The sequence below is a fragment of the Rhea pennata genome, unplaced genomic scaffold (genome assembly GCF_028389875.1).
Source record: "Rhea pennata isolate bPtePen1 unplaced genomic scaffold, bPtePen1.pri scaffold_33, whole genome shotgun sequence".
Taxonomy (NCBI): domain Eukaryota; kingdom Metazoa; phylum Chordata; class Aves; order Rheiformes; family Rheidae; genus Rhea; species Rhea pennata.
The window spans coordinates 3,175,192-3,191,724 of NW_026907680.1; the positions used below are offsets into that span (position 1 = coordinate 3,175,192).

General features: G+C 44.3%; 1 protein-coding gene across 1 annotated transcript; it reads right to left on the minus strand.

Moving 5' to 3' along the window:
- Positions 1-1,182: 1,182 nt before the first annotated feature.
- LOC134154722 (transmembrane protein 209-like) lies at positions 1,183-14,858 on the minus strand. The gene is made up of 16 exons (XM_062601401.1): positions 14,832-14,858; positions 13,853-13,904; positions 12,979-13,105; positions 12,804-12,862; positions 11,932-12,063; positions 10,708-10,946; positions 10,088-10,296; positions 9,444-9,615; positions 8,419-8,490; positions 7,185-7,281; positions 5,496-5,621; positions 4,962-5,059; positions 2,921-3,035; positions 2,723-2,820; positions 1,829-1,902; positions 1,183-1,237 (listed from the first exon to the last, which is right to left on the minus strand). The coding sequence occupies exons 1-16, from the start codon at positions 14,856-14,858 to the stop codon at positions 1,183-1,185; spliced, it is 1,752 nt and encodes a 583-aa protein (XP_062457385.1).
- Positions 14,859-16,533: the final 1,675 nt, after the last annotated feature.

Consider the following 16,533-nt stretch of genomic DNA (forward strand, 5'->3'; position numbering starts at 1 on the left):
GGGACGTTCCACTGCTGCCCGAGCTTTGAGACCGTCACTGCAACGGGAACCGCAGCTTGGCCGGCGGCCCCAGAGCTTGACTCGTTCCCGAGAAGCCGGAGGCTCTGGCCAGGCGGCGGCCGCTTGCCCCCAGGGGAAAAAAAGAGAAAAAAGCCATTTCTGGGCACGCTCTGGTGAGGCAGCAGGAACTTCGGGATGTTCCCCGAAGTTCCTGGGATGAGCCCACGCAGGTGTATCCACTCTGGTTTCATGTGGGGATGCTGAAGCCACAGGCCAGTCTGCAAAGCCCTAAAAGTAAGGAGCTGCTAGCAGAAAAGCTAATGTGAGAAATAAAAGAATTTTTAAAAAATTAAAAAGCAAAGGCAGGGTAACGTTCTAGTCGTACACAATCACCCACAACATCTTCTGTCTCGTAAGATGGTCACATTCGAATGGTATGGTTATTTTGTTTTGTTTTAAATCTATTTTAAAAATACCTACTGAAACCAGCAAGTCAAAAATTTTTCTCTTTCCCTTATATCTGCGGTGGAGACACCTGAAGCATCCAGAGAGGTCACAAAATCCAATTATTCCAATGAGCAGGGATAAAAGACAACGTCCTTTCAGATCGCATGTAATTAAATTAACCAAAAATCAGTGTAAGCGCTAACTTGGCGCCTGTTATACCCCTCTGGAATCTCTTGGATCTTGTGAATCCGGCAGTTGTCCGTGTTGCAGTAACTGTCTTTTCAAGGGACTGCTCACCAGCGAGCGGCTGGGTACAACTGCGGGAGACACGTCCCAGCTGCGCTGTTGCATTCCACCCTCAAACGCGGCAAGCGCGGGTTCATTGCTGAGCCCTGCGGTCAGTTAAGCTCTTTAGAGTGCTTGAAGAGTAAATGCAACAGAAATAGCAAGGGGGGTTTAAATACGATTTGTTAAGGTGAGGAGCCAAATAGAAAAGACCTGCCTGGAGTTCCTGTTTAGATACATTTCATCAGTAAAAAACAATACAACGTTTTACAGAGTATCCTCCCCAAAACTGTACAGAAATTACAAACATTTCCCCTCTGTCCATAAAGCAGAGTTTAAATTATCCCATTTCATAGTCCATATTCAAGGCAACAAGTGAAACGATGCTGCTCAGCTCGTCTTGTCGGAGAAGCAGGATCGTTCTTCTGAGCTGCAGTCCTGCTAGAGATGTTACTCTCCAAACACCCCTAGAACGTTGACTCCTGATGCACCAAAATTCACTCGCCTGCAAAAACAGCATTATAACGATAAGACACAAGTAAGTTAAAGCTCCTATTTAAAACAAATCTTCATTACAAGAAAAACTGCCAATCCCACACATTAGCATTTTAACATTTATGTAGGTATCGTGTTTCACCTCGAATTAAAGACAGCTCTTTCAGAACAAAAAAGTCCGGACATTGCTTTTATGTCAGTGCAGCTTTCACTGTGCACTCGAAACTCCTCTTGTTATGCCAAAAACAAGAGATTACAGCACTATGGCAGTGTCTGTCTCCTGTTTATAAATAGCACAGTACTTCTAGCAAGAAGGTAGCAACCTGGTTGTCTGGCCAAGGCCACTGTTCCGCAGCATGGACTCCACAGGATTTTTCAGCCAGGACAAGACCAAAGAAAAGCACAAAACATTTCCTGCACGCTCATGCACACAAAACTGACATGATTTTGTAAAAAGGCTGCCATTACTTAAAATGAGAAGAGCATTTTAATTCCATCAGTATCGTCCTATGATAGCAACTTCAGTTACGGTATTTCAAAACAGAAAGCTCCTGCTCGGATCTCGTGCGCAGCGCAATGATACGGAACGTCTGACACTTACCCAAGCATCCCAGATTCTTTTGTCTTTATGATGTACAGAAACATAAGCAATGTATGGAACATGTTGTTTCTGCCCTGAATACCACAGGAAGAGAAAAAAACTTGGAAATGAAATCACATGCAAACAACCATACTAATATCTTAGAATGTCTTATTTAAAACAACTGTCATCCCCTGTCCTGATCTTAGGTGGAGCAGCACAATTTTTCCTTCAAAACTTTTTGCAAGATACATATACTGCAGTGTGCGCCCTGTCGGCCTGTTATATCATCAGAGATGAGAAAAAACTATAACAGAGACCTCGCAAAATGGTATTACAGCTTAGACTGCTGGGGTTTTGCCTCAATTCTTATCTTTCAATTAGGCAAACACCACAAAAAGACCAAGCTTGTTTTCTAGATGGATTATCACCCTCAAATATTTTAAAATGCTTTTTAAAAGAGCTTTTCTGAAATCAGAAAATCAAGTCACAATCGGGGCTCAATAATAAAATCAAGATGTACAGGAAAAGTCTAGTATTTTGATATTGAGATTAGATGTTTCCCTCCAAAAACTCTTACAGACAAGCATCAGTCTCGTTGGCACTGAGGAATAGCAACACACCTCAGAGCTTACATAAATTAGGATTTTAGAATAAATCATCAGAAAATAAACAACAAGAGGAAGCTGCTGCCTGGGCACTGATGTACCTAAGTTAGGCACTGAAGCTATCATTCAGCAGCAGACTAAATACCACATGATGGTCAAAGATCATGGTAACATTTGCTTTCTGCACTGAGCCAGCCTACATATTCAATGGATGTGGCTAGTTCCAAAGGAAAAGGAAGAATGAAAAAGAAACCAATCAGGTCTGCTCAAGGTTTCCTGACAGCAGAAAAAACTAACACGATCATACCTCGGGCAGATTGTAGACCTGGCGGTGGTAGATCAGCTCATAGTGGGGTGGATTGATGTTGCTTTGGTAGATGCAAAATACATTTTCATTTGTAATGTCTGTGAATTAAAGTTTTAAAATAAGATAGGGATTTTAAGAGCGCTGATGGGATCCAAGCAGGAAACAGCAGCTAAACAAGCAGTCCAAGAATGCCAATACCTGGTTTATCTGGTGTTTGAACAAAGTGTTGGGCAGTGAAGGTTCTGCCATCGGGGTATTTGGGGCTAGGGGGCAGTCTGGCATCGAGGTAAGTGCAGAATATGTGCATAAGGATCTGTGCAAATAAAAACAAATCTCATTTTAGTATCATTAAGAAGACTGACAGGACAGCAGCTTTCTTTCCATAATCTCAGATATTAGTTAGGGTATTTGAGAGTCTGTTGCTGCATCATGGACTTAATTAATCCCACCATGTTTAGAAGCCCAAGGCAGCTTAACACTTAGAGCACTGAATTCAATGGTCCAGGGCACGCCACAGACATCAAGACAAGTTTATTCTTCCTGTAAATGAAACCCTTTCAGTCACAACACGTTAAAAAGGTGCTGCATGTGAACTGAACTCCTGACATACAAGTAACTATCTTCACATCTCACAGAATTTGCAAAGTCACAGATCTGAATAGCATGTATAGGACAAACTACAAGATACCTGATTTCATGATGGTTTCTACGCTAGCTGCAAAGATTTGGCTTAGAGAGGCCGATCCGATCTAATGACAACTTTTCCAAACACTACACTTACCCAGCAAGTTGCTCCTCTCTTGTCAAAAATGGCAAAACAAAATCAATGGACAAACTTGGACTGCTCATGAATCTTACCAGCTCTCAACATTTTGGAAGAAAGCCCTAGAACAAGTATCTTCTTAGCTAACAGCGAGAAAATCGCAGTACTGCATGTTGTATTTTAACTCTTACAGTAGAGTTCTCAACATTCTTTGGGTGCAGCGTGACCAAATTACTCTGTAGTATGATACCTCCTGCGTTCAACATAGGATTTGTTTGGCAGACAAAAGAATTTCTATGGGCTAAATGCCCAAAGCCTCCAGAGGTCTAGAGGAAATTATTGCTTTAAGTTGCATGCAATGAGACTAACATTACTGTTAAAAACTCTTCATTTGACACTTATTGTCTTAAGTTAATGCCAAAGCTTCGAGACAAGTGTTCAATATTGATTCCATCTGTTATATCAGAACTTCTTTCCCAGAATCTTTACAAGTTTAGTACATTGTGCAGTACTATCTCTCTTAGCTGGTTTCATTAAAAGACAATGAATTCAGGGTGTGATGGTCTGTGTTACGCTTGTCATTCCCAAATATTTAGTCATCTTCACAACTAGAAAATCAAATCTTATTTCAAGACAGATTTTGCTCAGCTTTAGCTTCCAGCAATTCAATCTTGTTGCATCTTTGTCAGCAAGGTTGTAAAACTTGCATATGAATCTTCTTTCTGCTTCTCCCCAGGAACTGAACATCTATAGAGGGAATCAAATCACCTGAACTCTCCTTTCAAATACAGAGTTCAACTGAAGAGTCACACGTGAAGCTTGTTCTCCACTACTTGGATTATCTTGTGGCCTTTCTTTTATCTATTTCAGTTGAATTTTCAAGTCACTGTATTCACTGAAGTGCTTTCTCCTGACCTTTTGCATTAATTGGCTAAGCATGACTACAAGTCTGTTCTCAAGTAAGATAATGTAATGCCTGTGGATTTCTCAAGAAATTACTGAATTAAATAAACATGAAGACACGCCACTTAATCTGTTTGTTCTTCTAACCATTACAGCAAAGGAAAATTTTAAGGTTCATCTTGCATGAGAAATTATGAGGTTTGGTTAAAGCAGACTTTTTTCTTTTCTTTTTTTTTTTTTTTTTAATAAGGTAAGAATATTGCTCTAACAAATCCGCAACCTTCTGTCAGGTTGCTCCCAAAACAGTTACCTGACTGACATCTCAGATGAGTCTAAATAAGAGGCCGGCTTAAGACTAAGACATGAAATCGCATTTTTGTGATCTGCACAATGTCCAATCCCATTGGCATTATTCCTTGCATAATTTCACTGACTACAATGGGATTATCAGGATAGGGAGGCAAACAGGATTTTGACCATGTTCCTCAAAAGACTTAATTGCTACCACACACAAAAATCTACCCTGAAAGACACACTTTAGGAAGTTATATTAAGCCTTCTTTGAAAACTTACAGCACAGTCAGTGGGCAAGTCAGCATCCCACTTACGGCCCTTGAAATCTCCTCCTCTGTTCCATCGGAATGAGCTCATGTATCCTCCCTGAGAAAGCTCTGAAAAAACAAAATTTATTCAGCTACTGGAGGTTGAAGGTGCAAGAAGGACATATTTGACACTAGCTTCAAGAACACTGCATGTATTTTCAGTGCACAAAATAGGAAAAATTAAACTAAGGAAGTGCTTATAAAGATATAAAGTTAGGGGAGTGGAGTTTACAAGGTATTTTTTATTGGTAATTAATGAAGGGATTAAATAGGACACTTCACACCCCAAACTGAGAGAAGAAATAAAAACTTCCATGCCAAGTCCCACATCATTACATTGGTCTGAAAAGAGGAAGTTGCAAAAACTACCTCTGCTACTTGAAAAGCAGCTCTTCTCCCTGCTGTGACTGTAGTTCAAACCTCTTAATTGACGGGGTATCTGACACCGCCGACGCTTGACCCAGCTAATGGAAACGTTTTAAAGTCAGTATGGTTGACCACATACCTTTGACCCTTTCAACCAAATACTCTTGGTTCGCTGCAATATCCAAATACTGCATTATAGCGTACAGAGTTGGCATGACTGGAGCTTTAACAAGCGCTGCTTGTTTCAGATTGCTGATGCTGGCTTCTGCATGCGACAAGAGCCAGCACGACATCTGCATCCACGACAGAAATTTGAACATTCTCCCTTACAAGACGTTAACAAATGCAATGTTACAAGGAGGAACTGGCTTTTTTGTCTCACTATTTACTAAGGTAACTTACTAAGATAATTTACTAAGATTTACACAAAGTTAACAGCTTAACCAATACTCCAAATGTTTGTTTCCAATCCCAGTGAAGTACTAGCTGTCTCCCTTAAACCACAGAACATAAACGTTATGCAGCACTGTGCAGTCACAAAAGACGACAGTTCCTTATCTGAAGGGCTTGCATTCCAAAAGAAAACAGAAACCTATAGTGTGAAAAAGGGAAGAAGTAACATCCATTTTACAGAGCAGTAGGAGGGCAGCAAGGTGGAGATGAGGTCAGTAAGTGATCAGTTTTTCACAGGCACCACAACAGATGCAGATCTTGAGGACAGACTACAAACAGGCCAAAAAAAAGTAGGCTTTGTTTAAATGAAGCCTATCAAATCCTGCTCTTGATTGAGGGGGATATGCATGTGATAGGGCAACGGAAGGAGTTCCTTCAGAGTTGCACTATGAAATTTTAGCTAGAATTCTAGCTCATCAAAATGCTTAAAAAGGAGGGGTGGGGACCCCAAAACAGCAAAAATCAACTGCCCCAACCAAAAGATCTTTTCTTCTAATGCCCATAGCTCTCCAAAATCCACCTGAGATTATCCTCCCCAACCCCACTTAGTGCTACACCTAGTACTTAAATAATCTTTAATGTATCTTAACCTTAAAATGATCTTAGATCTTAAATGCAAACGATTAATAGCCTATCTGTGATAACAGAACTATTCTAAGTTAAAATAAATAAATAAATAAACTTTAATGTATCTTAACCTTAAAATGATCTTAGATCTTAAATGCAAACGATTAATCGCCTGTGATAACAGAATTAATTTAAGTAAAAATAAATAAATAAATAAATACTTCCTAGGTCTATAGATTTATTATTATCACAGTCATAAGATGACTTCTCAGTTCTTAAACAATATTTGGATACAATGTATCACATCTAAGTTTTCATAAAACTTTTTGTGGCCTGTTTGCTTTCAGACAAGATAGCAGGTAACAATTTAAGGAAGTAACAGCAATAGGTTTTTCAGGAAGTAGCTGATTTTAAGGAAGTTTGGAAAGACACATACTAACGCAGACAGAGAGGGCTGACAGGCAACCGTCCTTGCAACGTGTGATAGTTTTCTGACAGTTTTAGATACAAGGATGTTAATCTGAGCCTTTAACTCTCCAGGAATGAATTCAGAGGAAACAAGAGGCTTAAGAATTTTATGCTATTGCAGCATCAGCATGCCTTTATCAGTATTTCCAGAAATCCTATGAAGAATCCTTCCAGTTTAGTAAAATGCATTACATGAAGCAAAGATCACACCAATACAAACAGGAAACGGAACTGTAATTCTTAGCAGACTTGTTTTCTATACTACCTATGCAGTGCCCTGCTATGGGGTGGCCTGCTACCAACCACCACAGCGAACCCCCCAGTTACTCTATCATCATACCTCCAACCTGCATTTCTGGGTACCCCATTCTTCTCAGCTGACTGCTCACAGACTCAATCTCTTGTACAAGTGGCACTAAAATAGTCTCATTAATCCACTAGGAAAGAGAAATGCAAAAATTAAAAAGCTTAGAAGCAACAAGAATGTGACAAAAATGTTAGTTTACTCTCTAGTCAGCATCACTGTTACAATCACAAAGGAGTTTAACAACAGAAACTTTGAAGTCAACCAAGGAGGAAAAGTAATTAAAGAGTATCAATTTAGATAGGGGTGATTGGCTCTAGAAAGACCCTCTAAAATGCCAAAAATTCACTATAGAGGACTTGGGAAAACAAATCTCCAGACAGCAGTGATACTGATAAAGCTTTCCTGAACAATGAGAAAAGGGGTATTCTGAGGCACTGCACGACACTCATAGTGGTAATTTAAACTTTCATGGGCCCACTCCCTCTCAAAACCCTTTCAGGAAATGAAGAGCCTGATAAACACAGTATGTGACACTTGTATGTGACACAGTTTGGGAACTGAAGCCAAGCTGCCTGTAGGTTTATGAACAGATGCTTAGGAATCTGGTACAGAACAGTCATAATCCCACATCTCATAGAAATCTTTTACTTTTCACTCGTCCCACTACTTAGAAGAACTACATACGTGATAGTTGATGACTGAAGGGGTAATTCAAAGTTAGGCTTACAAATTATTTTGTCATAGTATGTGATTGTATTTCGTCTGCTAAAGCAATTGCCTAAGACCAAAATTTTCTTTTTGTTTTCAAATTACACTCCTCAAGGCTGTTGGAAAAAGTCAACAGGCTGGCATTTCCCATGCTTTATTTGAGTCCAGAAGGAGTTTGAAATACAGGAGAAAAAAAACAGAAAAAATTCAGAAATTTGGGTCGTAGAAAGAAAAAACAAGTCTTTTCACATCCACTGTGTGTTAAGATGCACGTGTCTTCATTCAAAGGTGGGTGAACTTTACAACTGTGAAGTTTTCAGAACAGAAAACACCTAGGCCAGCAAGTGCAAAAGTTCAGGTTGAAAATGTGTCTTAATACTTCTTTGTTACAAGCATGCTGTTTTAGTCTCCATGTCCAAGCCCACCCTAATCCTCAAATAGACTCAAATATGTAATTCTTCTCACTTCCTTAGGTATACATGGAGCACTGAGGTACTTTTTCATTCTGCTGTACCTATTCTAACAGCAAGAACAGGCAGTTCACAGGGACTGGACTTACACTTCTGAACCTAGCGGTCCAGGAATCCAGGTAATCAAGCTGTCGTCGATTCACGATCACCCTTGCCCAAACCTATGGAAAGAACATTATTACCTACATACAGCAACCTAACAGAATACTAAAGAGTTTTTAGGCCCTAAGATGTTTTCTGACCGCAGCCACAGCACATAATTCAAATTGCATTTGTTCCAGAACTCTCATCTAATGGCTGTATCATGTGAATTCTACAGTAGCTTACCATACTACTCTCCTACTCTCTTTTCACAGTACACTAAATCTCCCGTGAGTCCAAACGCACAGTTTTGAGTTTCCTGCTCTGTTAGGATAAAATTGGTCCAAGTTGCAGGGTAGACTAAGTTAATGTACGACATAAAGAAAACAGATCAAATTTAATTAAAAGCTACGTTAATGACATTCTTTTGAATCAGACTTATTCCAGACACAAGTGTAAAGGAGAACAATTTTACACACCTTCAACTATTTCACTGCATTAGGTACAGGTCAGTTTCCAGTCAATTTTTATGTCACAAGTTTATTTTATCCAGAGTACAAAATGGTAAAAAAAAGTTCCGCAACCACCATTCTTGAGTTGAACTCAAAGTCTGTCTGTTCTCAGATCACACAGTAATATTAAACAACTTCAGATAAAATAATTCTGAAGAGTTGGCCAAACCAACAGAAGTTTCCAGCTTTCCACCGTGGCCCACACGGTGAGTATTAGTTAATTACAAAGACCACAAAGCATGAAACCTGAAATTCTCTCAGGAGTCAGTTTTCCACCTAAACACAGGTACCTTGTTCACCAAGGAAGAAATCATTTTACAATTTTACAATTGTAAAATTTTACAGTCCGGAATTTGAAATGTATACCCCTTGTGGCAAAAAGTCTTACAAGCTGTATGAAGATGGTTAAATGCTATAGGATTTCTCCCTTTCTAGCACCGTTGACGGAGTTCACATTTGGATGGAGCCACATATTTTAGAGCCCTGTTTTTCTCTCTTGGCTCCTTTGGTGCTGAGCTTACTTCTTCTGCAGTCAGTGGAGAGCTCAGACGAGCTTCGTCCTTGTGTGCTGACGGAGCTTGGGGCATGCAAGCCACCTGATACTGGTACTTTCTCAGCACCTGTGCTTGCTCTACTAAGGAACGGCTGTAGTTCCAAAAGGTTGGGCTGCTGGAAGGAGAGCTGGAACATGAACTTGCTGAAATGACATTGAACAGCCATAAAATTATCACCAAGTAATCACAGAAGCAACACTGCAGGCAATAGGTCACTATATTAAGGCTTTGACAGGAGAGATGTGCTCATGAATTATCATAAATACATACACCAAAATCTGTCTGCATAAACACTGATTTCATCTTTATATTAATAAGGCACTGTCCCTATCCCAGACAAAAACTGCCTGCAGGTAATTCACCACCTTTAGCTAAACTGCCTTCTCCACAAAATATCCCTCTCATCGAGGTGATAAAGCCCTTCAACTCATTGTAGTCCACTATACACAACAAATGCTACAGAGATTATTAGTATATCTATAATATAGACTAGTACTTCAGCAGCTCTCTTTCTCTGCAGGAATCTTTTCCAACTTTTCTCATCAACTCCTCATCAATAAAACCAACATCCCCTCCTTGCCAAGCTTTTCAGGCTACATGAAGTTATTTACGTACCCAATTGAAGTCTACGCTGTTTCTCTTCTTCGCTTCGAAGGTACTTTTGCAGTGACTTGCGGTCTGTGATTTCATCATCTTGACTCATACGGGAATTATACCGCATTGGTGAAAAGTGGCAACGAGACCTTAGCCCGGTGCTTTCCACTGGCCCAACACTTGAGGCATATGGTGAACCAGTAGGAGAAGAGCTGAAGCTGGAAAGCTTTGGGAAACAAAAGCAAACAGTTGTGTCACATGAGGAAAGTGAGAGTTCCATTTTGACTTTATAAACTAAATGAATAGATCGACTCAACATAAGAATTGATTACTCTGCTGATTGCTGCTATAAAATATGCTCTCGTTTGGGGGAAGGTTTTTGCTATTTTGTAGTTACATTCTAGTTTCTTATTTTTGCTGTGCTCTGAAACAAACTAGCTACTCTAAAACAAATAAATTAACACCAGGGAAAGAGGATGAATACTGACAAGACAAATTTCATCTGCTTTGCAAACAAAGCGAACACACACACAGGACCCTCCACTGCCGGCCGCACACCTCCAATGGCTTACAGCACAACACAAGGACACGATAAGCAAAGCCAAACCGTTCCCCTTGAAGCCACCTTGGTCATTACCTTACTGTAGCTGCTGCTTGGTGAATAGGTTAAAGCACTGCTATAAGAAGCGCTGTTGCTTGACAGAGCCTGCCGCTGAGGGCTGTACCCTGAGATACAACCAGAAGTAAACTTTGGACTGGCCCTGAAGGGCCGGGATGGGCTGTAACTCAGCACAGTTTGACCCTGGACTGTAGGAGAAGGCGTAGAAGAAGGGACTTTCTTCGCTGCCAGCTCATGTGCTGGAATTATTTGTACCGCTGCAATAAGCAAAAAAACCCACAATCAGCACTGTACATGCAGCAGCCCAGAACTCTCCTCCTCACTTTAAATACACAGCAAAACACACATACACAACTCTCTTCCCTTAAGGAAATTCTAGGACACTAAAAAGACTATTCTAGTCTGACCCCTACAGGATTCAGCAGTCAACCCCAAAGACATAAAAATCAGAAAACTGAGACACGTGATCATAATTCAATACAAATTCTACAATTTAAAATTTCAGTTAAATTCTACCAAGCACCTTTGCATAGCCCGAGGCAATTATTTAACTTATTTGGTCAGCTACTCTACCTGCCTGCTTCACGTGTCTTTAGCACATCTAATGTCTCATTTACCTGTGCAAACCCAGATATTACACTCCTCAGCTGCGGTGATATAACCCTACTCCCGTATCTGCCGCTCTTTCTCTGGAGGCAGCCTAGTAGTATGTAACACATTGTACTAGCACCTTGCTTTTGCTGTATTTTCAAACTCTGCCAAGTTTTTCTATATTTTACAACATCACTTAGACGTTCAGAACTTTTCAGAGCAACTGCTCTCTAGCCTGTCATTTTCAGACTGCACACTAAGGTCTCTTTTCTCTTTCTAATTTGGTGCTCTCCAGTCAGTATGATGATAGTAGGATACCAAATTTAAATACAAACCTATACACTCTGCCTTGTTCTCAATCCCATTTATAGGTTACAAATTCCTTGTCCAGCTTCATAAAGTTTAAGTCTCTCTCACTGCCCTTTAACAGCCCACTCTCCTTTTCTCCTTTTGTATTGGTTGCTTCCTCTCCACTTCTCCCCTTAATTGCTCATCAATTTATCACTTTTATTTTGAATTTTTATAGGCTGCAGTTAGTTCATCTTACTGCTCTTGTCAGATGAGGTAACTGAGAACTCACTTCACTAAAGATTCGTGGGCTTGAGAAAGATATCATCTTTAAAAAAAGTATTTATAATTTATAACACCTACCTGCATTCTGCATCCCTAGAAGGATCTGCTGTCTACGAGTCATGACCAAGGTAGTTGGTGCCATTGTGTACTTGAAGTACATCCAAAAATCAAATAAGGCATTCAGACTGAACAGGGATACAAGCGCAAGCTCTAGAACAAACACAAAGGTTTTTATCATGCTAGGCACCATAAACAGGAGTAACAGTAAATGATCTGAGAAAACAAGTTTATACACAAATCAAGAATAGTTTATTGTTAGGGCTACCAATAACTGCCAGTCTGAGCACGGACGTAAGACAACTTCTCCTTTTCATGCAAGAACCATTAGAGATAAATTTCCTTTCTATATTGAAATTCATTTCTGTTGCTACAATATGTATTTGTAAAAGCGAAAGGTATTTTCCAGACAGGATACAAAGCACTGCAATGAAGTTTCATGCTATTTATCAAGTGTCTTCTGCCAAACCTTCTGTCACTCGTTACCTGACATTGCTCTCACTCTTCTTCCTTTTCATCCGCTAATAGTATTAGATACAATTACTTTTGAGCCTACTCATTTGAAACCAAATTTGATTATTTGGAAATGTCCTGCAGCCCTACAATACAACACAACGCTATTATTTCAACTATTCCCCAAAGCCTTATTGCACACATTAAACACATTTAAGGTAGGAAACCTGTTCTTCACACTCTTTCTTACTTGTCACTAAAATGATGAAATTCCAACAGCACCAAAAGGGATAAAGGAAAACAAAATGAAGCTTGGTTATTAAAAAACAACAACAACAACGAAAAACCCCAAACCTTAAAAATGCTTTCCCCAGCAAGAAGAATGAAGGCTGAAACCTTCCCTCCTCCCTAAAACTAATTCATATGCTGTGACAACTCACCAATATACCAGAGCGGCCAAAATGCGATGTTGTAATAGGAACTTATAAGTTTTCCAGTCCTAAAAAGAAAAGGAAGAAGCGATCAATTTAACAGTAACTGGGTCCTATGAAATATTTAAGCATATACAAAGTAGAATGCTTTACTTAGTTGAGTCAGATATAACAATCAACATACATGTCAGTATATATCATCCCCCCAACAGACATATTAAGGAGGCCCCAGGCCCAGACCACTTTCCGCTCTTCAGCCTCCCTCCTAATCTTCACAGTCCTGTCAAGGAGCGAAGCTGCAGAAATCTGTTCTGCCGCCATTGTCTGCAACAGGAAGCACACAAAGAAAGTTAAAGATTGAAAATTTATATACAGTTAGATTCTCACTCTGTACAAGACCTTTAAAAAAGTAAAAAAGCAAAAAGAAATTACATAAAAGGACTTCACATTGAGGTACCAAATCGTGTGTAGTGTTAAGAATGAGCTTCAGTGGTTTAAAAACAAAAAACAAAAACAAAAAACCCAAAACAATATTCCTCTTATAAACTGCATAAGCACTGTCACCTCTTCACAGTGAAACAGTTTCCATTTTCTCCACTGAGGTGGAGAAAAGAGAGCCAGATTCCAACAGCGTTTTTGAGAAATAGCATTTTTCGGAATGCTGAGGCAACACTGCCTTCTCCAAGCAAGGAAAACAGACCAAGAAAACATCTTGCACAACCTGGCAGTTTTCCTACTGAAAACACCCACCTATCTCCTTCTGTCAGCTCAGGACAGCTCTGTACCCTCCCCACACCCTCCCCCCTTTACACCACAAAATGCCCTATGTAACAGAAATAACGCTTCCTACATATTCTACTCCTCTCATCACTCTAGCACACACCACGCCACACACACACACACACACGCGGGCGTGCTTGTCACCCGCCGGCAGCCCGCCGCACTCCCAGGCCTCGCTGCCAGGCCCTGAGTCGGCAGCGACACCGCCGCTCCGCTCCGCTCCGCCCCCGAGGGCGCCGCGGCCCAGGCCCAGGCCCAGGCCCGCCTGCCGCCCCCACCGCAGCCGCCTCCAACGATTGGTCGCGCGGACGTGACGTCACCGGAGCAGTTCTGCGGGGGGGAGGGGCGGGGCGGGGGGGGAACGCCGTTGCTGGGGAGATGCCGTTAACGGCGGGGTGGGGGGAGGGGGGCGGGGGAGACGACTCCGCTTTTGAAAAACAACGTTCGCCCGTGCACAGCCCGGCAGCTTTCCTACTGAAAAGCCCCGCCCGTGTCCGTCTCCAGACCCTCCGCACACCCCCCCGCCTTTACGCCACAAAATGCGGCACACAACAGCAGTAACACTGGCCACTTTCCCTGCACCTCCCATCAGCGCAGGAAACTGCCACGCCTCCCCCGGCCACAGGCTTCAAAACCTCTCAGCTACTTCGTCGCTGAACACAAACATACAAGAGTTACCTCAGAGAACACGCGGTTTAACTGAAATGACAGGATTTCACACGCACAGCCCTCTCCCACCTCCACCACCCTAGACCCTTCCCCACACCCCCCCCACTCTGGCACACACCACGACACGCACGGACACTTGTCACCTGCCAGCGGCCCGCCGCGCTCCCAGGCCTCGCTGACAGGCCCTGAGCGCGCACGCCCCAGCTCCCCCGCAGCCAAACCCCGCCGACCACAAGCAGACTCGGCCCCGCAACGAGCAGGCGCCCCGGGAGGGCGGCGACACCGCCGCTCCGCTCCGCCCCCGAGGGCGCCCAGGCCCCGCCCCAGGCCCTGGCTCCGCCCGCCGCCCTCACCGCAGCCGCCCTCAACGCAGCTGCCTCCAACGATTGGTCGCGCGGACCCGTGACGTCACTGGAGGCAGTTCCGCGGGGGCGGGGACGCCGTTGCCAGGGGGACGCCATTGCCAGGGGAACGCCGATCCCAGCCGGATGCAGTTGCCAGGGGGACGCCGTTGCCAGGGGGATGCCGTTGCCAGGGGGACGCTCGCGCAGCCACCCCGGACGCCCTGGCCGATGGCGCCTGCCCAACCCGGCCGCAAGCGGCGCCAGGCGCCATGGCGGCCCCAGCGCGGCGGCCGCGACGCCCCCCGCGCCCTGCCGCCCGCCTTGGCCGCCACCGGCCGTGCCCACACCCGGCCGTACTCTTCCCCTGCTCGGCTCCCACTACGGCCACGTGCGGGCACACCCCGCGGCTGCCCCACGCCAGAGCCTGGCCAAATGTGTTGCTCCTGCCTGCAAACCTCACCATGAGGAGCAGGGAGGAATAAAAGCACCGCTGGACGATGAAAGGGAGCACAACGAGTTACAGCAGACCGCTCTGTGAGCGCGGGCCAGCGGACAACCTCAGCTGCTCCAAAACCCTTCCTGCCTTTGCCTCAGATCCCAAGCACCAACCTGAAAGGAAGAAAGCCTAAAAAAGGAGATTAACTACAAGCCTAGACCGCACAGTTATCGATAAACACAGTGTCTAACGCTTGGCCACTCTGTGCAGTGTGCTGTAGGTGACCCTGCTTTAGCAGGGGGGGTTGGACGAGATGATCTCCAGAGGCCCCTTCCAACCTCCACCCTTCGATGATTCTGTGATGGGCGCTTTCTCTCGCAGCTCCTGCTGTGGGGGGAATGGAAAATGCGTGGAGGACAAAGAGGCTAGAAGCTGGTCTGAGGTGCGGATCCTTACCGAGGCTTGTCAGTCTGCAGAGAGAAGGGGACTCAATCCTCATGTAGTGCTGATGAAAGTCTCCCTGAGCAGGCGCTCAAGCAAAGCTCCTGCATTTGCAGATGCGCACGTACCAGATGGAACGATGAAGCCTGGTCCTCCAGAATCGCCATTGCTAGTGAGGGGCCGCAGGCTTTGCCCTGACTTGGGCTTGCTGGAGTGTCAAGGTGGAGCAGAGTGGCACTTGGAGGAGGCTCTCCTTCAGCAGCTTAAAGGCCTGCCAGCTTTCTTGAGCTCCTTTGCCCTTCTGAGCTGCCTCCCCTGGCGTCCCCCTAGCAGGTCTCTGCAGAAGGGGAAGCCTGCTCGCCTCAAGGCCAGCCTCTGGGCTCTGCTGCTCTCCTTCCTACCTGCCCTCGGTCTCTGCAACTCCACTAGTTCCCGGGTGCTACAGCCCAGGTGGCCATGGACGCTGCTGGCACCAAGCCTCCAGGGTGGCCGCTTCCCCTTCTGGCCCTGGGCACCCGCCTTCTTCCCCTCACACCTGCAAAAGCCCAGCACTCAAGGGCACCCAAGACACACACAAGAGCTGGCAGTTCCCTCCCACCATGCAGCCAGCACTGGGCCCCAGCAAGGGGGGCCCAGGCTCAAGCACTTCCTCCCCTCAGAGGCGTACAGCAGCTTTTTCCTCCTCTCCCCACAGGCCCCCTGGCCCCAGGACATGCGTTGGCCATGGCAGGGCCCTCTCCACGCCTCTCTCCGGCACCAACAAGACGCAGCACACCCCTAGGCCACAGCCACCTCAGCTGCAGCCAAAGAGCCACAGCAGGACCACGGCGGAGAGCTGCCCTGGCAGCAGCCCCTGAGCCCTGACTCCTCAGCTCTGCTCTTCAGGCCTCTCCAAAATTCCCATGCTGCAAACGCACGAGCTCACTGCACACCCAGCCAAGAGCCACCCGACTTGGGGCAGTTGGTTTAATTCAGCTTCAGAGAACTTCCTGGGTGCTCGCGTGGCTCACAAGTAGTGCTGGTGCTGCTGCTGCTGCTCCTGCTGCTACTTGGCTGTGTCTCTGCACAC

Excerpts from the sequence above, each read along its gene's own strand:
- LOC134154722 (XM_062601401.1), bottom strand. The coding sequence starts at position 14,858 with ATGGCGCCTGGCGCCGCTTGCGGCCGG. Across the intron at positions 13,106-13,852 it reads AATCGTTGGAGGCGGCTGCG|AACAGATTTCTGCAGCTTCG; the intron begins GTGGGGGCGGCA and ends CAATGGCGGCAG. Across the intron at positions 10,297-10,707 it reads CAAGCAGCAGCTACAGTAAG|CTTTCCAGCTTCAGCTCTTC; the intron begins GTAATGACCAAG and ends TGTTTCCCAAAG.